General features: G+C 39.7%; 1 protein-coding gene across 2 annotated transcripts in view; it reads right to left on the bottom strand.

The window, feature by feature from the left end:
* LOC114241988 (segmentation protein even-skipped) overlaps nucleotides 1-14521 on the bottom strand; it is a 45507-nt gene extending 30986 nt beyond the window's left edge. The window contains exon 1 of one of the 2 annotated variants that reach the window (XM_028172998.2): nucleotides 14082-14521. In XM_028172998.2, coding sequence (XP_028028799.1) covers nucleotides 14082-14424 — 343 coding nt within the window. In that variant the 5' untranslated portion in view covers nucleotides 14425-14521. Of the gene's footprint in view, nucleotides 1-5518; nucleotides 5847-14081 lie in introns of those variants that run through there. The other variant, XM_089734969.1, reaches the window with a different exon arrangement.
* Between the last annotated feature and the right edge of the window lie 11654 nt (nucleotides 14522-26175).

The following is a 26175-nucleotide window of genomic DNA, read 5'->3' on the forward strand; positions in this document are numbered from 1 at the left end:
TCCTTAAAGCGCGATATGTGATCTTAAAGTTTCATGCAACGGTCGAAGACAAATCAAAATTACTAAACAAAAATCGGGACACACACACACGTACACACGCTAAAGCTATCATTTACGAAAGTCAATCATCGTTAACTGATTTCGTAAATCAAAACCGAAGTCGCGCGGGACTCAAAACAATTTTACGCGCACGCATTCAACCATTTGCAACAATTATCCAATATACGAGCAATTACACGGGCCGCGCGTCCCCGGGAATTCTCCCCTCGCACAATTTAACGCGATAAAATCCGCATCTACTACAACAACGTTCAAATGAAGATTAATATCGCATCGGGGAGACGCAGGCAATAAAAACACAATCAGTTTGAGCCCGATTTCGACAAGATGTATAACGTTGTGTGTGCCCCACGATTTCGACCGTTACGTTTTAATGGCGACCTGTCAGAATGTGGCGCGAAACGTCGCCCACGCGTTGACATCTGAAAGTTTTCCGTAACCACAGACAATAGTAGCCGAAGTCCGACGCTGCCGCCGAATGACAGCTGCGGTGTAATCAATCCTAATTCAGACGTTTATTAGTTAAATCGATTCCGGTCGATTTATAGTGGATTTTAAAAACCGGCGGCGTGTGTTAATTAGTGGATTTATGCTAAATTTAATTTGTACGTTACAGCCGTTTAATTGTTACGAAATTTAATGTTAACGTGTTAATTAACTGATATATGGCTTTGCAACGATAAAAGCTAAGTGCCAATTAATTATTATAGAGAATGCTGTACACAATGATATTTTATATGTAAAAAGAAGCAGATATGTTTCAAGCGCACGTCAAGTGAAGACTCGACAACAGGCCAATTGGGACGTTTCATCTTTAGTCGCGTCTAAAAAAATGCAATAATAATATAACAGGTGCAATCGTTCCAATTATAGCTATCTTTTTTACTCACGCGCTTATCCCATCTTTTGTACTTTTCATTAATGCTACTTGTTAACATGTGTGTGCACTATATCGGTAGGTATGTAGATATATATGGCGCGATCAGATTCGAAGAGTCAGTTACTATGAAGATGATATATCTGTTGTATAAAAAACCATTGGCTGTACACTTTAGAATTGACGAAAACTTTTTGTAAAGGTATTTTGTTCTTCGTTAAATTATTTTTATACAAAACTTTTTGAGTTATAGTTTAGCAAAGGATCTTATGGTTACATCGATTTAATATTGGAATAAGCAATAAGGCTGCAACTACGTAAATATAATAATTGAATCAGCAAGAGGGTTGATTAAAACTAATAAAATTTAACCTTGCATATTGTATCTTAGTATTAAAGCAACTTTTCTAATATTTATGTACGAAAAACCCTATTGATTACTACAAAAAACTTTCGCACTAGGGCACGATTTTTTTTCTTTACATTGACGATACCATCATCTACTCCAGTCGATACAATGTGTAATTTCCACTCAACATCTATGTATATTAATACGTGAAGCAAAAACTTTGTATCCCTTTTTACGAAAATTGCGCGGACGGAGGAGTATGAAATTTTCCACACTTATAGAGAATATAGAGAAGAACTGCACAATGCTAATATTTTTTTAAAATAATGCATAAAAGATACATTAAATCAATAAAGAAAACATTACACACACTGCCATGTATTTGACGCACACACGCATGCATACTATTTATTGTCAAACTTTTGTTCTTGACGTCTGTTGTCAAATTGAGAATAGATTAAATATTGTTTGTCTTTATTAATATTTTTTATAGTGTAGCCTTGGCGAAATTTGTGATTATAGTATGTGTACAAACTTACAATTCCAATTAATTATAGTCGAATTTCGACTACTGCGGGACCTCTAGTAATTGTAAATAGACATGCTTCAACAAAAACCGACTTCAAATAGAAAAAAATATATATTGAAAAACAAATTAATATACACTAAAAACAATAATCATCGAAATCGGTTGGCGTGATATTGAGTTATTGAGTTATTCATCTATTTGTCGCGCACGTATTTAATGCAAATTTAAGAATTAGATGGTTTTCTCGTGGATACCATTATCAGAACTAGACTAAATTGAAATGGGACCACACGGGAAGCGTCAGCTTTCTCATAAAAAAAGAGTCATCAAAAAAACCATACAGTCGAATTGAGAACCTCCTCCTTTTTGAAGTCGGTCAATAAGCACAACGTTACATCTCTAACATCTAATCTCATTTACTTGTGTTAGCTCGTATAGTGAGCCTACATGAGTAAATACCTTCTTCTTCCTACCCTTCTCTTACATTATGTGGTTTGATTTGGTATCAGCATTACCACCATCCCCCTGTCTGACATCAACCCTCCTTGGGTTATATCTCCATATGTCCATTGCAACGTGCACAGATTTCTTCCTTTTGTCTAACTTTAACTTCATTCGTCTTTACGCTCTTATGATTCGCATTTTATTATTGTAAACATAAAAAAGAGGGAGAGATACGATCTTGCTTAGATATATATATATATTATATGTATATATTTTTTTATTTTTGATGTTAATGCACTGTCGATTGCACCTATAATTGAGGTGACATCTGCCATGAACTTTTGTCAATTTGTCAATGTTTTGTATTGATGATCACTTTGTTGGTGCGACTTAATAAATAAATAAATAAATAAATAAATATCTGCCGAGCTTTCGAGTTTGTAAGGCAGAACTTTTAACAATTGTATCTCACGACTCTTCGTGTTAATAAATGAAACTTTTGATGACACTTATCACTGTTTATATGATCTATTGCTTAATGCTTAGAAAAGGCCACGGTTTTGGCCCTATTGCCATAAATAGACTCTATTTCTATAGCCCTAAATATTCGAGATGCGAGACAATGTTTATAAAACGCTTTTATTACCTTTATTTGTTTGTAACGGAATCTTTGAACATAATTTTGACGGACTTGAAAACGTCCGATCAATTCGACAATTCGCACACGCGTCAAGGAACGATGACAATACAATAATCTACACTAATATATAAATCTACAGTGGTTTTTAGGGATGTTCCGTTATAACTACTGAACCGTGCATCCGATTGGCTTGAAACTTGCTATCCATGTAGAAAATACATGTACTTAATGGATTAGACTAATATTGATATGAGTGATAGACTCCCTAATACCTAATAATGACAATAAACAATAATGTCTATTTTAAATGCCCGAAGAGAGCGAAGCGGGCGAGTACGGCTAGTACCTAATATAACTTCGCTCTTATATCCCGACCGGTATCAAGTGGATAAAATAATATTAGATAATTTAATAATGAGTTCGATTTGCTAATATAGCGTTGTGTTATTTTAGTTTTTAAACTACGAATGCTTTTTTTTTCAAAATGGCAGACCCTACAGCAACTTCATCAAAAAAAAAAACTCTAAACCGAACCTTTCTTTTGTTATCGACAAAACAATGCGGAACTAACGGTATAACCTTCAAAAATTAACGTAACAAAAGCACTCGTTTAGAAATGCCGACAAATATACTAATGGCAGGTTGTAAAATAGTTAAAATCGCTTCAAAAATAAAATAAAAACACTCTTTTTTTTCCTACCTATGCTCATAGCCTTGAGAGGCTATTTCAGCTTCACCCTAACGTGTGTAGGTGAGCTCACGGGGCTCAAACCGGAGAGTTGCTAACACTGACCCTAGCAAGAGCAGTGCCGAATCTACCACCGGGTTGGAAACGCGACCCACTGAGAAGATCCGGCGAGAAACTCAGTGGGCTGTGTCTATGGGTTAATTCGCTCGTCGAGCCCTTCGTCGCAAGCGACGGGTTCGACGAGGACGGTGACCGGTGCTTGTGGTGCCTAAAAGCACCGTTAATGGACCGCAAAACACTCTAAGCTCACGAGCCGATATCTGTGACTACATTAATAAGCGTTATAATGAAGATTGCATTAGCATGCTACAAACTCTTATCGCGTTTATAACGATTGTTTGCGAAAATTAGAGCCGACAAGTATTTTTATTTGGCATCGAATAACGGTCCGCTAATTAAGTATAGCACAACGGTTTTAGCGAGTGCTATTTTTATTTCAAAAAAACTCAATGCATTTTGGTACTTATATCGATATCTGGCACGAATGATCCTTTTTTTATCATTGAGCGTTTACTGGTGGCCCTGAGACCTTTCCAGTTTCACAAGGACAAGTGGGCGAGCAAGGAAGGGCTCAGCCAGAAGGGGCGGGATTTTCTAACAGCTACCCGAGCGCCTCCAAGGGAGACCTAGCAATTCAAGAGCAATTGCTTCGCGAATAAATCTACTACCGGATCGGAATCGCGACCCGCTGAGAAGATCCGGCGAGAAACTAAACACGCTGATGCTTAGGTTAGGCTACACGTCGAACTCTTTGCCGAGTTAACGAATGATCCGATTCCTAGTTAGTCCATGGTTTTTGTCCTCTTAGACTCTAACATTATATTTTCCCGGTCACTATTCAAGCTGTCAGAGCTTTTATGCGCGAAATACCTTGCAACTCTGCATACTGCGAAGAGTCCCTGGTAGAGTTTTACTAGTGGTAGGACCTCTTGTGAGTCCGCGCGGGTAGGTACCACCACCCTGCCAATTTCTGCCGTGAAGCAGTAATGGAATCCCCTCCGCGGTGTTTCCCGAGCGCTATGACATGTCCTTCTTCAAAAGAGGCTTGTGGAGAGCATTAAGCGGTAGGCAGTGGCTTGGCTCTGACCCTGGCATTGCTAAAATCCATGGGCGACGGTAACCACTCACCATCAGGTGGGCCGTATGCTCGTCTGTCTACAAAGGCAATAAAAAAATACTGTAATGCGTTTCGGTTTAAGGGTGGGGTAGCCGTTGTAGCTATACTTGAGACCTTAGAACTTATATCTCAAGGTGGGTGGCGCATTTACGTTGTAGATGTCTATGGGCTCCAGTGACCACTCAACACCAGGTGGGCTGTGAGCTCGTCCACGCATCTAGGCAATTAAAAAAACCTAGAAATCTTAAGATTCCACATTCCCTCCATGAGGGTCCACATCTCCGAAGTCCGCAATTCTCTATCCAACCGCGCCTATTGATGTCCACGATTCAACACCACACAGGTGTAGTTCACAAATATTATGTTTCTAATTTGGTTGAAGCTTAGGTTTATTGTCTTCGATTTTTTTTAAGCCGTTGACGTATGATTTAACTCACGGCCATCCAAAAATCCAGATACAATGCGACAGAACTTGTAAAGAGAAGACGAATTGAGAACCGCTGGTCTAACTCTTTACGTCAGATACGTAGTTAAGTTGTAAACTTTTGCTGAATTTAGCCGCGTAAACGACAATTCTCTGTGTGTAATATATACATACATCGATATACATACACATACATATATACATACATCGACAAGATACATACATCGCGTTTGTAAGCTTTCAATCTCTTAGACACCATTTAAAAAATTTTACTTTAATTTTTTTATGTAAACTGTTTCGATGAAAAAAAACCGTAAAGAAGGCACTGACCTTTACTTCTAGGCGAAGAAGGCGGTGTATTCTCCACGAAACGAGACCTCGACATCATATCGATCGATAAATCCTCTGTCTCGATGCCCATTTCACAGGCGTGTGTACGCATGGCGAAAGAAAAAAAAACAAAGAATACCGCGCTACGTACAGGCTCCGAACGTAAAGCCTTTGCGTCGAAAGCCATTAGCTGTCACTGTCAAATGTCAGTTTGTTTTCTTTGCACGTTTACGCCTCGCTCCGAAAAATCCATAATGGCCTGACCAATGACGCTGTGGGGCTTTTATCCCCACCGTTCGAAGGCGGGGCTAAGTTATTGCATTGCGTCCCTTTCGCTCGCGTTCGATTAAGAGCTTAAAGTCTGGGGTACAACGCGTACTTTTTTATTTTTTTAAATGCTCGGATGTTAAGTGTTTAATAAGTACCTCAATCAATTGTACATAAAGAATAGTGCACAGGAAATTTTCAAGTAATCCATATGACACCCTTGTTATGGGGATTGGTAATACCATTCTGCTTATATCCGCTAAGCGATCATATTTTGTTCTTGTTAGAATATTACAGTAATTCCAATGAAACTGGGACGTGGACGTCAATTTTACTTCACACATACTACATATTATATCTAATATTGATTGATGCGGTACCGATTGAATTAAAATTTACTTTTTTCAATACTTGGTCAATGTCTATCCTTGAAAATATCAGGCCTTGAGAACGAGGGCTGATAAGCTAAAAAAGGAATGCCAGGGAGGATTACTTAAGGAATTTTAGATACGGATAACGAAGTGAGAACTTGAAGATGATCGGAGAGATAGACCAACTATCATCTTGGCAAGTTAACCATAAGCTTTACACTACCGTACTAATTTACAGTCAACTTATTTTGATTTTTTTTTATTGCTTTGATGGGTGGACGAGCTCACAGCCCACCTGGTGTTAACCTGCCTATACCACCACCCTGCCTATTTCTGCCGTGAAGCAGTAATGCGTTTCGGTTTGAAGGGTGGGGCAGCCGTTGTAACTATACTTGAGACCTTAGAACTTGTATCTCAAGGTGGGTGGCGCATTTACGTTGTGGATGTCTATGGGCTCCAGTAACCACTTAACACCAGGTGGGCTGTGAGCTCGTCCACCCATCTAAGCAATAAAAAATAAAAAAAAAGTGGTTACTGGAGCCCATAAACATCTACAACGTAAATGCGCCACCCACCCCGAGACAAGTTCTAAGGTCTCAAGTATAGTTACAACGGCTGCCCCACCCTTCAAACCGAAACGCATTACTGCTTCACGGCAGAAATAGGCAGGGCGGTGGTACCTACCCGTGCGGACTCACAAGAGGTCCTACCACCAGTAAAAAATCTCTACTGTAATAGAGCCGTACTAAATATAAACACCAATATTTTGCTCTCGTTGTAGTCACAACTTAAGATTTTAATACCAACGCTTTTATTTTTAAAGTAAGGCCATCGACTAATTACGCGTCATAGAAACAAATGGTCCTCTATAATGATTAAAAATATATTTATTTTTTGAGTTTATAACAAATAGTATTTTCGTAAGCACACCAACATAGACGGCCTTGTTTTTTTTTTAAATACATGTTTCTTTCAACAATCGTGCTAGGAAAGGCGAAGGTATTCAAATTACATACAGCCTATCGATAAATCTCTTCAAACGTCCAAATCATGGTTGAGACAATAAAATTTCAAGTCCCTTATTATGTCTACATACATACCAGATTTGTTACGGCAACCGCTATACAACAGGAGGACCGTGCACTCGTTTACCCGTTTAAGCTAAAAAAAACAACCTAGACCTTTTTTCATTTACGGATACCCGGGGTAAAGAGAGGAGGGGGTAAGGAAAGGGAGAAGAGGAAGACCGGGGTCCTCCTCTTCTTCCAATACCTGCCGGGAGACTACGTCTTGAGAAAGGCGCGCGAGACGCTGCACGGCATCAGCCACGAAAGAGCTACCCCGCAAAACCGACTACCGACTAAACCCAATCGAGCTCCACCACAGTGCGCGCCGAAGGTTCGCCGTCGCCGGTACCTGTCCTGACAATAGGATGGGATTCCATCCCCGGGAAGATCCCGCAGGATGTCGTCTCGGGAGACACACCGTGAGCGGTGCACAGGAGCCACCTTGCACCGCCTCACCAACCTAGACCTAGGCACTATCTCCCTACCTGCCTACCGACTTCTCTAAATAATTTTCACTCTCAATTAAAACTTAGAACTGAAACAATCGAAAACTAAAGGGAACATTCTCGGAAACATTACCGAACGACCGAGAAATGTGGAAGCAATAAAACCTTTCAATTGTGAATCCGTGACCGACACCAATATAATGTAATAGAAAACAATTCAACTGCCGAAATGCGGTTACAACCGGCCTGTAATTGAGCAAAGACAATGATGTTTGTCGACAAAACAACTCCACGGAAACGCATTGTCTATGGCCGTTTTGGCGGCAATTTTGACAGACGTCACGCCGAGAGAGTACAGCGCGCGCTCGAAAAGTTTCCATAGAAACAAAAGTCATTTGTGACTTGCTTTTAAAATGCTACCGTTTTTCAAAGTCTTTGTGTGCCTTGAATGCAAAAGTGTTAAGTTAAAAACAAAGTTACATGAGATTTGTGTGATTTATAATTTCTTGCCGCTTTCTTGCAGCCTACATACCGTGTAGACCGAATGGTAAATAGTCGGCGTCGCCCAAAACACGTCATTACGGATCCTCTCGATCTATTAACGGTGCTTTTAGGTACCTCAAGCACCGGTTACCGTCCTCGCCGAACCCGTCGCTTGCGACGAAGGGCTCGACGAGCGAATTAAACCACAGACACAGCCCACTGAGTTTCTCGCCGGATCTTCTCAGTGGGTCGCGTTTCCAATCCGGTGGTAGACTCTGCGAAGCACTGCTCTTGTTAGGGCCAGTATTAGTAAATTCTCTCAGGTTGAGCCCGTAAACTCACCGCTCATCCGGGCGTAGCTAGAACAACCTCTTAGGCTACCAGAGAATAGGCAGGACAAAAAACAAGGTGGTGAGAATTGTAATTATTTGGGGCATCGAGAGCGACCCCCCATCAAGCTACAAGCTTGCATTGCCCACAATTCCCTCAAAATCCCGCACGAGTTACTTTTGACAGTCAATCGCTTTGTACATCTTTATAGTAGTCAAGACGGAGTTTCCAGTGTCGTCGCTTCTATTAACAATACTATACTTCGACTAGCTGTACCCATCCGCTTCGCTGGGCATTTAAAATTAACATTATTATTTCTCACCCCCCGAAGATTCTCATCATTAACGCCCCCGCAACTAGTGTAGGGAGTCCAATACTCATATAAATATTAGCCTATCCATTAAGTACATGTATTTTCTACATGGATACCAAGTATCAAGTCAATCGGATCCATGGTTCAGTAGTTATAACGGAACATCCGTAAAAACTACTGTAGATTTATCTATACTAATATTATAAAGAGGAAAGATTTGTTTGTTTGTTTGTTTCGAATAGGCTCCGAAACTACTGGACCGATTTGAAAAATTATTTTTCCATTAGAAGCCGACATTGTCCCTGACGAACATAGGCTACTTTTTTAAAAAAAAAAATTATTTTATTTTTTTGGTTTCATGTGTGTTTTAATGTTTCCGAAGCGAAGCGAGGGCGGGTCGCTAGTATATTAGTATAGATATTCAATAAATTAATCAATCAATCAATGAGTCCTTTATCTCTAAATTGGACTGTTGTTTTTTTATCCCTACCTAATCGATGGTAACCTAAGACGCTATTCCAACTTCACGGGGACCGGTAGGCGAGCTCACGGGCTCAACCTGAGCGAATTGCTTGTTGTAGATGTCCATGGACTCCAGTAACCACTTAACACTAAGTGGGCCGTGAGCTCGTCCACCCATCTAAGCAATAAAAAAAAGATTGTTTTTATTTTATCTGCCGTCACTCATCAGATCTTTTACAATCAGTCTTGGAACAAAAAATATGTTCATCTGAGAACCGATTCGTCGTAAATCTCGTTCGGCATGTATATAAAAATCGACTCTATAATTCAAAACATAAAGTCGAATTCAGATATTGTTCCTCTCCTAATATTTCACTTGCACCCGACACCGCAAGCAAACTTAACCCCCGTTTTTTGTCACCCTCGCTAAAAGCTCTTGTTTTGTAAACAAATTTAAGCTCTATTAAGCTTATTGTCAGTGATTCAATGTTACATTTATTCAATTACAAATTTTGATGTATGTTTGTTTTTTTTTTGTTTGGTTGTTTGTTGAATAAACACATTTGCATGATTATTGCTTGTAAGTTTTATACGCGCGTTGCTTTATTGATATTACATGAGTTTCTTTTTTTTCCTACCTATGCTGATAGCCTTGAGAGGCTATTTCAGCTTCCCCTTAACATGTAAGTGGACTCACGGGGCTCAAGCCGGAAGTGTTGCTAACACTGGCCCTAGCAAGAGCAGTGCTTCGCAGAATCTACCATCGGATCGGAAACGCGACCCACTGCGAAGATCCGGATCCTCAATGGGCTGTATTTGTGGGGTTAATTCGCTCGTCGAGCCCTTCGTCGCAAGCGACGGGTTCGACGAGGACGGTGACCGGTGCTTGTGGTACCTAAAAGCACCGTTAATAGATCGGGAGGATCCGTAATGACGTGTTTTGGGCGACGTCGACTGTTTATTATTCGGTCCACAGGATCGGGTATGGCCATGAGATTCTTCGAATGCTTTTTGTTTTGAGCAGTCGTATCTATTCAAAATGACTATAACGAAGGCTATATTAAGCCGTATAAACAGTTCTAATCATATTCTCGATTCGGGTAATCTGAAGATAATACTGAATCTGTAAGTATACTTCGCAATCTAACTTATTTTTTATTGCCCTTGTAGATAGACGTGCATACCGCCCACCTGAAAGTGAGTGATTACCGTCGCCCATGGGCTTTAGCAGTGCCAGAGGCAGAGCTAAGCTAATGCCTATCGTTAAGTACTCTCCACAAGCCTCGTTTGAAGAAGGACATGTCATAGCGCTCGGGAAACACCGTGGAGGGGAGCGCATTTCAAAGCCGCAAATTTCACTAGTAGATTGTTTTTACTGTGTCTCAATTTCTTGATCCACACAACATCGAGAGGTGAAAGGATATTTGGGTTAAGCGACATTTAATGCAACACTAACAGGAGAGCTATTTAAAGTTTAAAATTTGGCAAAAAAGATCATAACAAAAACAAAATCTTCAGCTGTTTGAATGAGGTAAACTTAATTGAAGTTCAATAAAAAAAAAAATCTGTTGATATTAGTGCCTTTTTATTTTGTTATGATTGATTGAAGGATTACTGGTGGCCCTGAGGCCAGTTACACCAGGACAGGTGAGCGAGCAAAGGCTCAGCCAGGAGGGGTGGGATTTGCTAACAGCTGCCCGAGCACCTCCGGAGGAGACCTAACAACTCAAGAGCAGCTGCTTCCCGAATGAGATACTAGTACCAAATAAGACGCGCCTTTAATTACAAAAATAAATGGCGCGTGTTAAGCTATATTTTGCTTAAACCAAACATCTTTCAATGTCCCTCGATATTATTTTTTTAAAGTTCAAAGTGGTCACATTTAAACACCGTCTAAGAACGCCGGTAACAGCTTAGCACAAGACGAGAAAACACCACGTTAACAACACGCTTCTATTGGCTCGGTACCTCCGTTTTTGAAGTCGGTTAAACAGTGAACTAGGAAATTAAATGCGAAATATCTTAATAGGATACAATGCTGGCTGGATCTTTTTTTTATTGCTTATTTATCCATCCACTGCTGGATGTAGGCCTCTCCCATAGTCCGCCACAATGAACGATCCTCCGCCTTCCGCATCCAATCACTCCCAGCATATCGCCGCAAGTCATCGGTCCAACGGGCAATAATTACACAACTTTAATAACCTAAACCAATTGATACTGTTTTGAAACTTTTATTGATTTCTAGCTGACCCGGCAGACTTTGTAGCGCCTCAATCGATAAATAAAAGACCTAAGCTTTTGTATAAAATAAACTTAAAACAAACAAAAGGAATCCGTCCGACGGGGGACACATCAAAGGAAAAACAAAATTGTTATTTTTATTGAAATCCGAGCGTTTTCATATTTATCTACCTTTTAAACTGTCTCTGGACTTTTACAAATAATTCAAGACCAAAATTAGCTAAATCGGTCCAGCCGTTCTCGAGTTTTAGCGAGACTAACGAACAGCAATTGGACACTAATTGTCAATTCGGTTTGCTGTTTGGGCGTGTCTTGTAATAAATTACATATTATGTTATTTGCATTAGAACTATCCGACAAACTCCCGTTACAAGCCGCCACAATTTTTTTTATAATATTCGAAGACCTAATGGTAAACGTGATTATTTTATTGCACGTAATTATTCTTAAGATTCGGTCCGTTGTCCTAAATGCGGCGTCGGCAATGCTTATTATTGCACTTTTAATATTTTTACGACAAGCTTTGGGGGAAAGCTTTCGGAGTATCCTTGCGATTCAAAAGAAACGTAGCTTTTGTTCGACGCTACCTTTTGTTTGTGGCTAAATTATTTAGTGTCGAACACAAACAGAGGCCAATAATATGAAAATTAAACAAACATAAAAATTAGACCTACCGACGGAATGTATATAACGAATTGAGAAATCATCACATTGATGTAGAAGTTCAATTATTTAAATTGTATTGTTTTTAATACGCTTTTATTAGCTTCAGACGTATGTATGTTTGTAACGGAATCTTTGAAAATGATTTTGATCCCCTTCAAAACGCCGGATTAACTCGAAATTTGGTACACTTATTAAGGACCGAGGACAATTCAATATTTAAAAAAAAATTAAAAAATTGAAATTCAATTAAAAAAGGAAAAATAAATAATGGATGCATGGTATTAGTTATAACTATTTTATGAACAGATATGAATAGAAGGGCTATTTTCATAATATCCTGACACCCCACGCTTTTTTACAATAAAATCATTTTTTCTTACACTATTTTTAATTCAAATTTATTAAAATTCGTTTTCTATTTTTTTAGTTGGATTTTCTATAAAAGCGTATTTTGTTAGTTTTTTTTTTAAACTATTTTTTTATTTATTGCTTAGACCAGAGAAGGTGCTCACGGCCAACCTGCCGTTAAGTGGTTACCGGAGCCGGTCGAGACATCGACAGCCGCCGTCAACTTGGAGACATGAGTTCGCAAGCATAATTTTTACTGGTGGTAGGACCTCTTGTGAGTCCGCGCGGGTGGGTAGGCGGGGTGGGTACCACCACCCCGCCTATTTCTGCCGTGAAGCAGTAATGCGTTTCGGTTTGAAGGGTGGGGCAGCCGTTGTAACTATACTTGAGACCTTAGAACTTGTATCTCAAGGTGGGTGGCGCATTTACGTTGTGGATGTCTATGGGCTCCAGTAACCACTTAACACCAGGTGGGCTGTGAGCTCGTCCACCGATGTAAGAAAAAAAAAAAAAAAAAGCCTGAACAAAACAGCTTAATGTACCTACTCGTTCTTTATCATTAATATCTTCAATGCTGACCGCATTTCTAGAAGCCATTTCAATAGCACCGTAATAAATTTGCGCACAGCTCAAAATTTTGCCTTATTTTTGAGTTTTCGCCGCTCAAACTCCAAGTCAGCCTTTCCCAAAGTAGGCGATAACGCCCCCTTGTAGGCGCTGTAGGCCTAAACAGGGACCGTAAGAGATCCAGAAATGGTGGCGTTGTGTAGAGGCTTGAAAAGCGATTTGTAATTTCATCTAGAAGGACTGTTAGGCACCAAGTGAGCTCTCACTATAGTGGTTTATAGTTAAGTGGATGAAGAAATGGGGGCGCTAAAAAATAATTTATTCTCAAAGTGGGCAATAGACAAGAAAAGTTTGGGAGCCTCTGCTCTACGTATAATTTAAAAATCCAACTCTTTATACAGGAAAGAACGAATCGAATCCAATTTTATATCGGTTCACCTATAATTCTTCTACTCTACTCTTCTACTCTTCTTCTTCTACTCTAATCTACATTCGACTCGATTGTAAAAGTCAAAAAGCATCTCTGAATGCGTTCTCGAATAAAAACTTTACGATTTGTACAAACGCTCACATAGTTCATTAAAATGATAGCCAGGTATTGGAACAGCTGATTTCTATATGTATTTTTAATTCGTTTATAAGATAAGTGTTATAATTTAAGTCAATCCGAGTACCTTAGTGGTATCCGTGGCGTAAAACCGAAATTATATCTAGTTGTAGGAGAATTGAAGACATGAGTAAATCAAGGGGTTAAGTACCATTTTTAAGATTGTTTTTACATTGAATTAAGGTGTTATGTGCCTATATTAGACCTTAAAACTCCCTGTTTAAACGCTATTTTTAGATATTGTATGTAATGTAGGAGTTATGTACGAAAAAGTAAAAGTACCTAACCAAAGTTTGTTGCCCGTTTTCTCAAAATTAACTTAAATTGTGTCATGTCCCCTTCGTCCACTCGTGTCTTCAATTATAGCATGCTTTTTTCATTCTCAATCTTACCGTGCTGTCTTTCGTCAACTCCGTCGCTGTCCACCTCACTCCTGACGCTGCCCGGACTGGCCCTCTTCAAATCCTCCTGCGCTGCTTGCTCATTCTGATAACCCCTTTTATCGTAAGCCATGAAGAAGGGAAAATTATTAACACGACTCCGATCGAAATAATAACTCATTTTCCCCTCCCTAACTTTCAAGTCCTCGTCTTCGGAATGCGAATTTCCCGAATAGTCCTGGGAGATGTTCGTCTCTATATCGATCTCGGGGGATCGGCGTTCGTTCAACCCGACTATGGACTCGATGGAGAAGTTCTTCGAAGGTATCTTTGTGAGTTTGTTAACGTCCTCCATTATAATTTTTTGGTTTGTAACACACACGGCACGACACAACACGACGCGATCGTAGTCCGGTACTATTGACTCATTCACGTCTGGAAGGCAGTTCGATACTGACAGTTCGAGTCGGTCATACTAGCGATGGAGCCACGCCTTAGTGGGAGTTGTCGGCTGAACCCTCAACCGAACGCAAAACACATCGTACGCCTTCGATTTACGCTCGATTTTTCTTTATCAGCAAATCGACTAGCTAAATACAACGTAAACTGAACTTTAATTGAAAGTGATAAGACTTAATTCGGTAATCTAAAAAATAATTTAGTTCTATGTCTTGATTGCCAGGCAATTTCGGGCGAGGATTAAGCGCTCAGATAACGCAGCGATGAATTAGCCATTATTATATTCCATACAAGCCGTGATGGCTTCATTATTGTATGTTTTTATTATATTACACTAACACACGCTTATAATTGAGAATCACAACGTTTTTATTGGACATACGCGTTAATTTTACAGCATCGTCGTTCGAACGTTTTAAAATGTTTTTTTTTACGCGATTAAAATTAATTTTACCGTTTACGATCTCGCGCTTTTAAAAATGTTTTTTTTACGCGATTAAAATTAATTTTACCGTTTACGATCTCGCGCTTTTAAAAATGTTTTTTTTTTACGCGATTAAAATTTATTTTACCGTTTACGATCTCGCGCTTTTAAAAATGTTTTTTTTACGCGATTAAAATTTATTTTTCCGTTTACGATCTCGCGCTTTTAAAAATGTTTTTTTACGCGATTAAAATTAATTTTACCGTTTACGATTTGTTCGCGTTCGTTTTTTTTGTCTTTATTTGGTTGGCTATTTGGTTTAAAGGACCTTTTTGGAACTTAACAGGGAAGCCATTTAGAGTTTAAAATTTGGTAAAAATATCTATATATTAATACGTGAAGCAAAAACTTTATACCCATTTTTACGAAAATTGCACGGACGGAGAAGTAAGAAATTTCCCACACTTATAGATAATATAGAGAAGGAGTGCAGAATGTTAATATTTTTTTAAAATTATGCGAAAAATACATTAAATCAAGAAAGAAAACATTACACACACTACCATGTATTTGACACACACGCACATACTCTTTGCTTACTGTCAAACTTTTGTTATTGCTGAAAGTCTGTAGTCAAATTGTGAATAAGGTAATATTGTTTATCTTTCTTGGCGAAATCTGTCACTATAGAAATATAATAAATAGTCTTTGACAATAACCAATAATAACAGAACCAGAATAATATTCAAACTTATAATTTAAATTAATTATAGTCGAATTTCGACTACAGCGGGACCACTAGTCATAACAAAAAGCCTTCTTCGGTCATTTGAATGGGGTAAACTTAATTAAAATTCAAATAAAAACATCGAATTGTTGATGCTAATACCAAATGGTATGACTGATAATGAATGTCCTTAAATAATAACACCTAATGATCTCTTAACACTTTTCCGCAGTATCTGTTCACGAAACTTTTTTTTTTTTTTTTCGGGGGGAAATCCTGATGGACTACCTCCGCCTGGGGAAAAGCGGAGGGGCGTGCCGGACTCCTACCGGCTAAAACCACCCCGGTGTCCACCCACACGTGCGCGCAGGGCCGCTGGAATCCAGATTCTTCCGCAGCCCCACACCAGTGCTGGCCCGGTCTGTCCAGGCCTCGTCTCCTGCACGGGGTAGTGAGGCGTTCAGCTACTCCGTGCATCGCCTCAGAGGCACGCGCCGACACCCGCACGCGCCTCCGTCTCAGGTCCATCGAATAGGGGGCGAGGGCTTTCCCAAGTCCCTCGCCCCTGGACCCATTCATGGGGGGCGGAAAAGGGCGTTGTCCGCCCTTGTCCTACGCCCGGTGCGCCTTCTGCGGCCGGGGAAGGGAGTCGAGATCTCCCTCTCCCGTTCTGCAGTTTCCTTCTGCGACATCACGTCCTCGCAGAAGGACACCACCGCGTCCCACGACTCTGCGCTGCCGACCATCCTCCGCACTACGGCCGGCAGCGATCTGTTCACGAACCTAACCTATCTTAAGAAGGAGGGAGCCTGGAGATCAGTAATACAGGTCTTTGAACCTAGTACAGACTTCAGCTCTTTCAAAGATTTACAAAATAAATTATAAAATTAATTTCTATTTGTATTTGTACTCTCTACCTTTAAGAGAGAAATAAATAAATAATTATTATAAAGCCTTTAATTAAAAAGATAAATGTCGCGTCTTAAGCGAAAATGTCGTTAAAATCAAATAACTTTTCATATATTAGTTTATATATTAGTATAGATACATATTATATTATATATTATATATTAGTATAGATACAGATCTATACTAATATATAAATCTACAGTGGTTTTTACGGATGTTCCGTTATAACTACTGAACCGTGCATCCGATTTACTTGAAACTTGGTATCCATGTAGAAAATACATGTACTTAATGGATAGGCTAATGTTTATATGAGTGTTGGACTCCCTACACCAGTTGCGGGGGCGTCAATGATGAGAATCTTTGTGGGGGTGAGAAATGATGATGTTAATTTTAAATGCCCAGCGAAGCGGACGGATACAGATAGTATAATAATATATAAATTAACGTAACGAATACTTTTCATTCCCGCGTGACCGTCCTCCGTGACCACGGTAACTGTAAAGTGTGTAAAGTAATCTAATGGTAGATTTAATTATGTTTACATTCCAAACTTAATAGTTATACTAAATACGATATTATTTTTAGGCAAGCTTGACAGTACTTCTACTCGTAATGCGGTGTTACCCGAGCGCTATGACATGTCCTTCTTCAAACGAGGCTTGTGGAGAGTATTAAGCGGTAGGCAGCGGCTTGGCTCTGCCCCTGGCATTGCTGAAGTCCATGGGCGACGGTAACCACTCACCATCAGGTGGGCCGTATCCTCGTCTGCCTACAAGACAAATAAAAAAAAAAGAACTGCTGTATGTTCTTGTATATAAGTACTTTTTTCCTACCTATGCTGACAGCCTTGAGAGGCTATTTCAGCTTCACCCTAGCGTTTGTAGGTGAGCCTCACGGGGCTCGAACCGGAGTGTTGCTAACACTGGCCCTAGCAAGAGCAGTGCTTCGCAGAATCTACCAACGGATCGGAAACGCGACCCACTGAGAAGATCCGGCGAGAAACTCTGTGGCCTAGATTTAACTGCAAACTCATATGGAAGAATGCTTACTATACTTGACACTGGCCGCTGCTTCGTCCTATTGCCAGGTGATCTTACTGTGATAATAGCTAAACTATATATTAATACGTGAAGCAAAACCATTGTAACCCTTTTTACGAAAATTGCGCGGACGGAGGAGTATATAAACCCACACTTATAGAGAATACAGAGAAGGAGTACAGAATGCTAATATTTTCTTCAAATTATGCAGTAATAATACGTAAAATCAATAAAAAAAAATAAAAAAATAAAAATACATTACACACCACAGTACCATGTTTTTTTATGTTTGAAAGATTACCGGTGGCCCGCAGGCCTTTCTAGTTTCACCAGGACAGGTGGGCGAGCAAAGGCTCTGCCAAGAGGGATGGAATTTGCTGACAGCTGCCTGAGCGCCTCCGGAGGAGACCTAACAACTCAAGAGCAATAACACTACCATGTATTTGACACACACACATATATGTTGATTTTTAACTTTTGTTATTGCTTAAATTCTGTGGCCAAATTGAGAATAGATTAATATTGTTTGACTTCAATAATAATTGTATATAGTGTAGTCTTGGCGAAATTTTGTGGCGGGTAGCCATCATACAACGCAAGATAATTGACAGATGCCTGAATCTCGCTTACGACATTTTCAAGATAAAGCGCATATATACAAGTTCCGAACAACAACATTCGGACCGTCGGTCTACCGAGCAATATCATCCGCTAGGTGGAAGATCTTCCTTTCGTCGTATATTTCCCAAACTGGTGACCCCGACGTGAAAATTTCCCAAAATTTTACAACAGAACCATTATGGTTAATACAAGCATAATAGTGTTGAAACTTATAATTTCAATTAATTCTAGTCGAATTTCGATTACCGAGGGACCAATAGTATATTTAAATATGTGGTCAGGCTTATCTCCCACAAGTTGAAGTACCACTTCCGAAGATATATACTAAGGGGAGATCTTCCCCCAAGCGTGTGAAATAGCTCGGTAGGTTGACGTTATTTTCTTCGGTAGCGTAAGAGGCTATCTCAGCTACGCGTGGACGGTTAGATAAGCTCACACGCTCAACTTGAGAGAATTTGCTAACACTAGCCCTACTTACTTAGAAGTTCCGGCGAGAAACTCAGCGGACTAGGTTGCTGTAGGCAGACAGTTATATAGGAGCTTTGTATAACACAAACCCATCATGTAAATATAGTCGTCGTGGCCTAAAGGATAAGACGTTCGGTGCATTCGTGTCGAGTGATGCAGAACGGTGTTCGAATCCCGCAGGCGGGTACCAATTTTTCTAATTAAATACGTACTTAACAATTGTTCACGATTGACTTCTACGGTGAAGGAGTAACATTGTGTAATAAAAATCAAAACCCAAAAAAATATAATTTGCGTAATTACTGGTGGTAGGACCTCTTGTGAGTCCGCACGGGTAGGTACCACTGCCCTGCCTATTTCTGCCGTGAAGCAGTAATGCGTTTCGGTTTGAAGGATGGGGCAGCCGTTGTAACTATACTGAGACCTTAGAACTTATATCTCAAGGTGGGTGGCGTATTTATGTTGTAGATGTCTATGGGCTCCAGTAACCACTTAACACTAGGTGGGCTGTGAGCTCCTCCACCTATCTATCCTACCACCTATCAGTAAAAATAAACGCTGCGAATAAAGCTGACAGGCCCTCCTCGGGTCAGCTGTTTATTGGACATTACGTGCTATGTAGAAAGCGTCAGTAATGGATTTCCTTTGACGGCATCGTGTCAGCAATCACAGGCAAATACTGGCATTATTAAAATTAATTGATTGTTAGAATCGCGGTAGACAGAGATTTGGCTGTATATCATAAGCGATGAAAACCATTTATTTACCTTCTATTGATCATCTAATATAGCCATTAAAAAAAAGATGGCTTCTTTATGTACAGACGTTAAAAGATATAATTTAACTAGTTCTAGTTAGCTGAAACGCCAACAAAATTAACATGTCATTAAATAATCCAAAATATACAAAGAAACATACATTTTATAATGTGTAACCATAAAATTTATAAATTCATTTTATTTATATGACTAACAAACAATAAAACGGATTTTATAATGCTTCAATAAATTAAGAATTCATGTTACAGTAGAGATATCTATCGTCGAATAGCAATGACTAAAATCAACTGTGAACAGCGACATCTATTGTCGGATAATTATCGGATAAGCTTGGAATCGAGGAATTGTTTAAAGTTGTTTGTGTTTTCCGTTAGATGGCACTGTAAAAGCCATGCTTTCATTTCTGTTTATACTATAGTTTTAACAGATGTCGCTACTAGGAATAAAGCTTGTCTTCCTTCTAAAAAATCTGTATTTAAATAATAATATGAGACTATTGGATTTTTATGCGACATTTTTGCAACTTCAAAGGAGAGCCATAATTAAATCTTAAAAATTGGAAAAAAGTTCCTAACAAAAAAACTTCTTCAACTATTTCAATGGGGTAAACTTAATTGAAGTTCAATTAAAAACATCGAATTGTTGATGCAACTAATAAATAAAACGGACCTTTAATTACAAAGATAAAATGTCGGGTATTAAGCGAAATATTGATTAAACCAAATAGCCCTTTACCCTTTGTTATGTAATACAAAAACACGCTCTATAGCAAACCGATCTAACAATATTTTTTTTATCGTTTTGACATCAGGCAGGATAAGAGTTCTAAAATTATTTTAACATCATCGGTATTTGACGTGAGCGAAGTATCATGCTCATATCATGCTGATCGGACGCTTACGTCATAAATATATAAGTGTATTATCTATGCTTATGTCAAATGAAAATGACGTTCAAAGATTCAGTTACATACAAAATGCTAAAAGATAATAAAATCGTGTTATAAAATCCAGTCTGTTTGTCAACGTTTCTTTATGTTTTCTTTTATTTTTTTGTAACAAAAAAAGGAGATGTTATGTATAAATGACTATATTTGATTTCAGTCCACTGGTCATTAAGCGAACACTAATATCCGTCAATGGATAGCGTGGGTAATCGTAATGTAGATATTAATACATTAACTTCTGCTCGGGTCTTCGCTCGAGTTTATATTAGCTTTCCCAAGGTGACATTTTAACCAAATCCATTCAGAATATTATGTATGATTGTTCAATTATTGAAGTCATTGCTTTTTTTGACGTCAAGAATGGACTAAATCCAAGTTTTTTTTTTTTTAAAAAAACCCCGATTTTGTATATAATTTGATGTTTGTTTGGGATAACAGGTGTCACTTGTAATGCCGCCCGCTGAGTTTCTCGCCGAACTTCTCAGTGGGTTGCGTTTCCGATCCGGTGGTAGATTCTGCGAAGCACTGCTCTTGCTGGGGCCAGTGTTAGCAACACTTCCGGTTTGAGCCCCGTGAGCTCACCTATATGTTAGGGTAACGGTGATATAGCCTCTCAAGGTTATCAGCGTATGTAGGAAAAAAATATATTGGAATATCCCTTGTGACTTAAAATTCCGACTTTATTTAAAAAAGAAATCAATATATTGTTTTTTTATTTGACATGAAAGAATAACAGACAATGAAACTGACTGACTGCTTGACTAACTGACTGACAAACACACCTTCACATTTCTAATATTAATAACTATTGATGATTAATAATTGTAAAATCAAGTTTATGGAATTTATTGCAAAAATTACTGGTGGTAGGACCTCTTGTGAGTCCGCACGGGTAGGTACCACCACCCTGCCTATTTCTGCCGTGAAGCAGTAATGCGTTTCGTTTTGAAGGGCGGGGCAGCCGTTGTAACTATACTGAGACCTTAGAACCTATATCTCAAGTTGGGTGGCGCATTTACGGTGTAGATGTCTATGGGTTCCAGTAACCACTTAACACCAGGTGGGCTGTGAGCTCGTTTACCCATCTAAGCAATAAAAACATAAAAAAATTAAAAACCAAAACCAGCAATGTACTACGTCTAAAATGTTTTCATACAAAAAAAAACGTGTAGGTAATATTAACAGTAACCGGATCAAGAACCGGTTATTAGCAGAACGAAACGACATAATGACAAGCGACAAGTGCTTAAATTAACGGGGAAACGCTAAATAGAAATACCTATCAAATAATTGTATCAGAAAATGGACAAAAATAAAAACAATTCATACCTATGTCGTTGAAAAATGTCTTTTAGCGGCGAAGATATAGTTATAAAGGCGATTGCATGCAGTAGAGATGCGAATGTTGCGATGGATGTGTGGAGTAACGAGAATGGATAGAATACGGAATGAATATGTTAGAGGAAGTCTGAAAGTGGCACCTGTGACAGAGAAGCTAAGTGCGCGTTTGGGATGGTATGGACATGTGATGAGACGAAATGAAAATGAGGTTGGTAAGAAAATGTTAACTATGAGTGTGGAAGGATATAGAGGAAGAGGTAGACCTAAGAAGTGGATGGATTGCAAGAAAGACGATATGTGTAAGAGGGGAGTGAGCGAAGAAAAGGTATATGATAGAACAGTATGGAAGGAGAAAACATGTTGCGCCGACCCCAGGTTACTGGGAGAAGGCCAGGATAATGATGAATGATGATATAGAGTTATGTTTGAATTAATTCTAGTAAGGAACAGGGGTGCTTGCATTTGACCTCACAAAACTCGTCTCAGCACCACGGTTTTGCCGTCACAGTATGACGTCATTTGGGGCCAAAATGAGTGGTTCTTTTTTAATGAGAGTAGACATAAAACCTATCGCATGGCCAGTTATAAAAAAAGAAGACTATCGCCGACCGCACCGCACGCGTTGCACACGCACAGGCCGCTTGTTTTGTCACCTAAATATTTATTGGACTCTTATTAATTTTCTATTAAATTTCAAACTCTTACGACGATCAAACTCGTCGTTGCGCGAGTGGTATACCAGTTTTATGGACAAATAATTTAGAAGAATGCCGTGTCAAGTCGTCAGGCCAGCCACCGCCATTACGCGTCGTCCAGCAGTGACGTTGAATTCTGCAGCCTGGAAGAAACTAGCGACGGGTTGGCAGGTACGTCTACTCCTCATAACCTAGCCTCGATCTGCCCCTCTTTTTGTGCATCCTTAGCGAAACTCGCCCCCGCAAAAACTGCCTTTCAAAAATATTGAACCAGCGCACCGCCGTGGTGAAAATTTGTAAAGAGTTTTTCCCACTAATGTGGAAGCCCGAAAAACTAACGTTGAGCATTCTTGGTATGCTACTTCGATTCCTACTTGGAAACGTTTATGTTAATTTCAAATTTACATGGATTTTTTCTACTAGGTACGAATGCTTTTACGTTGCACGCAATGAAACACAATTAAAAATACTCCGACGGACGGGGTCAACGGCCTCGCGTTCGCACGTGACACGCGGGTAGAACAAACTAAAAATTATGAAACACACATTATTTTGACTGATACTTTTTTTATTTTATTTTGAATGACTTAGCAGTGATTTTTTTATTTATTGCTTAGATGGGTGGACGAGCTCACAGCCCACCTGGTGTTAGGTGGTTACTGGAGCCCATAGACATCTACAACGTAAATGTAAATGCGCCACCCACCTCGAGATATAAGTTCTAAGGTCTCAAGTATAGTTACAACGGCTGCCATACCCTTCAAACCGAAACGCATTACTGCTTCACGGCAGAAATAGGCAAGGTGGTGGTACCTACCCGTGCGGACTCACAAGAGGTCCTACATCCAGTAAAAAAGTGATCTCTGAGTACTGTGTAAGAAGAAAAAAGTATGAATTTTACAGTCAATTATTAAAGTTACCGAACCGCTAATCGCTCAGCGAGGCCACTAAAGGCACGGCTGATAGAAAAAAAAACATTGCCGCTAATCTGATACACGTGTCGGTCGTGATTCAAATTTTTAGTAGTCCACGTGCACACCTAGTGATTGGAAAAATTCTATAAACGTTCTCTAAGTTGTATTAATAAGAGTCACAATAAACTAGCGACCCGACCCGGTTTTGTTCGGGTGAATAATATGCCTATAGTAAGGGTAGGACTTTTACAAGTGGTAGGACCTCTTGTGCCACGCTGCCTATTTCTGCCGTGAAGCAGTAATGCGTTTCGGTTTGAAGGGTGGGGCAGCCGTTGTAACTATACTTGAGACCATAGAACTTATATCTCAAGATGGGTTTTTTTTTTGGTCAGGAGGAAATCGCCGGACTTCCGCCCTTCCCTGGGGATGGCGGGCGGGGTATGTCAGAGTCGAACTGACTAAAACCTCCTGTCGCTCAACAACCTCGCATAAGACAGAACACATGAAAAGGCAAAGGGGGGAAAGTGAAGCGTTTAGTGCGGAGCACATCTCTCTCATAACCCTCCCCCTCGGGACGCCGGACCGGCGTTAGAGTGAGCTATCCTACGGAATACCCCGCTGGGTCAGAACCAGCGTGGGTCGAGGATAGCCGGCCTTCCATCACCCGGATGCTCTTGCGTAAAACGCGCGCAGAGCAGCTTGCACGTCGTCTTCTTAGGCCCCCCTCGTCGGTCCCCAGACCGACATGTGAGGGGGACCCGAAACACTTAGAGGGCCAGGACTTGGGCGAGATCCACCTCCCTAGCCACACATCCAAAGAACCAAAACATATTATGTGTACACAGAATATAATAATATGCGCATTAGTAAACCATCTAGATATCGTTTTGTCGTCCTCCAATTCATATTACTTAAATTAGATTATAACACCATTATTATTCATCGCAGTCAGAGTCTCCGACAACCTTGCGGAAGGTCACAGTGAAAACGATAAAGAAAAATATGTATAATTCTTTAACAAAATTATTTACTCATTCTAAAGCGTAGACGCGGGAGCATCCATTTTAAAATGGCGCATCTCAGATTAGGAAGCATGGGCAAAGGGATTTTAGGGTCGTCATGGCCTAAAGGATAAGATGTCCGGTGCATTCGTATGTAGCGATGCAACGGTGTTCAAATCTCGCCAGCGGGTACCAATTTTTCCAATGAAATACGTACTTAACAAATGTTCACGATTGTCTTCCACGGTGAAGGAATAACATCGCGTAATAAAAATCAAACCCGCAAACATTATAATGTGCGTAATTACTGGTGGTAGAACCTCTTGTGAGTCCGCACGGGTAGGTACCCTGCCTATTTCTGCCGTGAATCAGTAATGCGTTTCGGTTTGAAGGGCGGGACAGCGGTTGTACTGTTAAAAGTGAGACCTTACTAATCATGTCTCAAGGTGGGTGGCGGCATTTACGCTGCAGATGTCTATGGGCTTCAGTAACCACTTAACATCAGATCGGACGTGAGTTAGTCCACCCACCTAAGCAATAAAAAAAAGGATATACGACATTTTGACATTTTATTGGCGAGTATAAACTCAATTAGAATCAAAACGAAATCCACACGATCACAACCGTATGAATACGTAATGCAATTGTAAAATTAATTATAAATAAATTAAACTGACTTCGATAATACAAAATGAGTATATCCTCAATGTAGTCGAAGTCAATGGAAATATGTACTTTAATAACTCTAAAACTATGTGTCGTGATAAAAATTTCAAATGGACCACATGAGAAGCACCGATCACGTAAAAGTATTGAGAGGTGGACACCTTTAACTCTAACACTAGGAGTAGGGACCCCGGTAATAGTACAACCTAACCTAAACATCAACCCGCTGAGTTTCTCGTCGGATCTTCTCAGCGGGTCGCAATTCCGATCCGGTAGTAGATTCATTCGCGAAGCAGCTGCTCTTGAGTTGTTAGGTCAGTTAATAAAACTGAAAAGACCTCAGGGTCACCAGTAATCTCTAAAAAATAAAAATGCAAAAAAATAGAATTTAGAACCTCCTATTTTTGTTAAATTCGGCAAAAAAAAAATTTTTTTTCCTTCCTTGTCTAGTAACCTCGAGGTGTTAAGGTAGATTCTCCGGGCGAGTAAGTGAGCTCACGGGCCTCAAACCTAATGATGTTGCTAACACTAACCCTAGTTAGAGCAGTGCATCACAGAATCTACCACCGGATCGGAAACGCGACCCACCGAGATGACTAAAAATACCAGAACTACTGCCTGCCTTTATTTATTTTAACCATCTCCACTGGTGATAGGACCTCTTATGAGTCCGCGCGGGTAGGTACCACCACCCTGCCTATTTCTGCCGTGAAACAGTAATGCGTTTCGGTTTGAAGGGTGGGGAAGCCGTTGTAACTATACTTGAGACCTTAGAACTTATACCTCAAGGTGGGTGGCGCATTTACGTTGTAGATGTCTATGGGCTCCAGTAACCACTTAACACCAGGTGGGCTGTGAGCTCGTCCACCCATATAAGCAATAAAAAAAAAAACCGGGACTATTACACGACCTTACATTAAATTCGCATTCCACAATTCACTCGTAAATACATTACGTAAGCCGTACGTGAAAAAAAAAGTAATAAAAAAACCTAATTCACTTTATTATTATAACGAAGTCATCAATTTTAATTCAAAAGTTTTTGTTAGGAAACACTTCAAATATTTCTTTGGGCTATACCAGTAATTCGAAGTGCGGTTGAGGAATAAAAAG

Source organism: Bombyx mandarina, chromosome 02 (genome assembly GCF_030267445.1).
Source record: "Bombyx mandarina strain Sakado chromosome 02, ASM3026744v2".
In the NCBI taxonomy this organism is placed as follows: domain Eukaryota; kingdom Metazoa; phylum Arthropoda; class Insecta; order Lepidoptera; family Bombycidae; genus Bombyx; species Bombyx mandarina.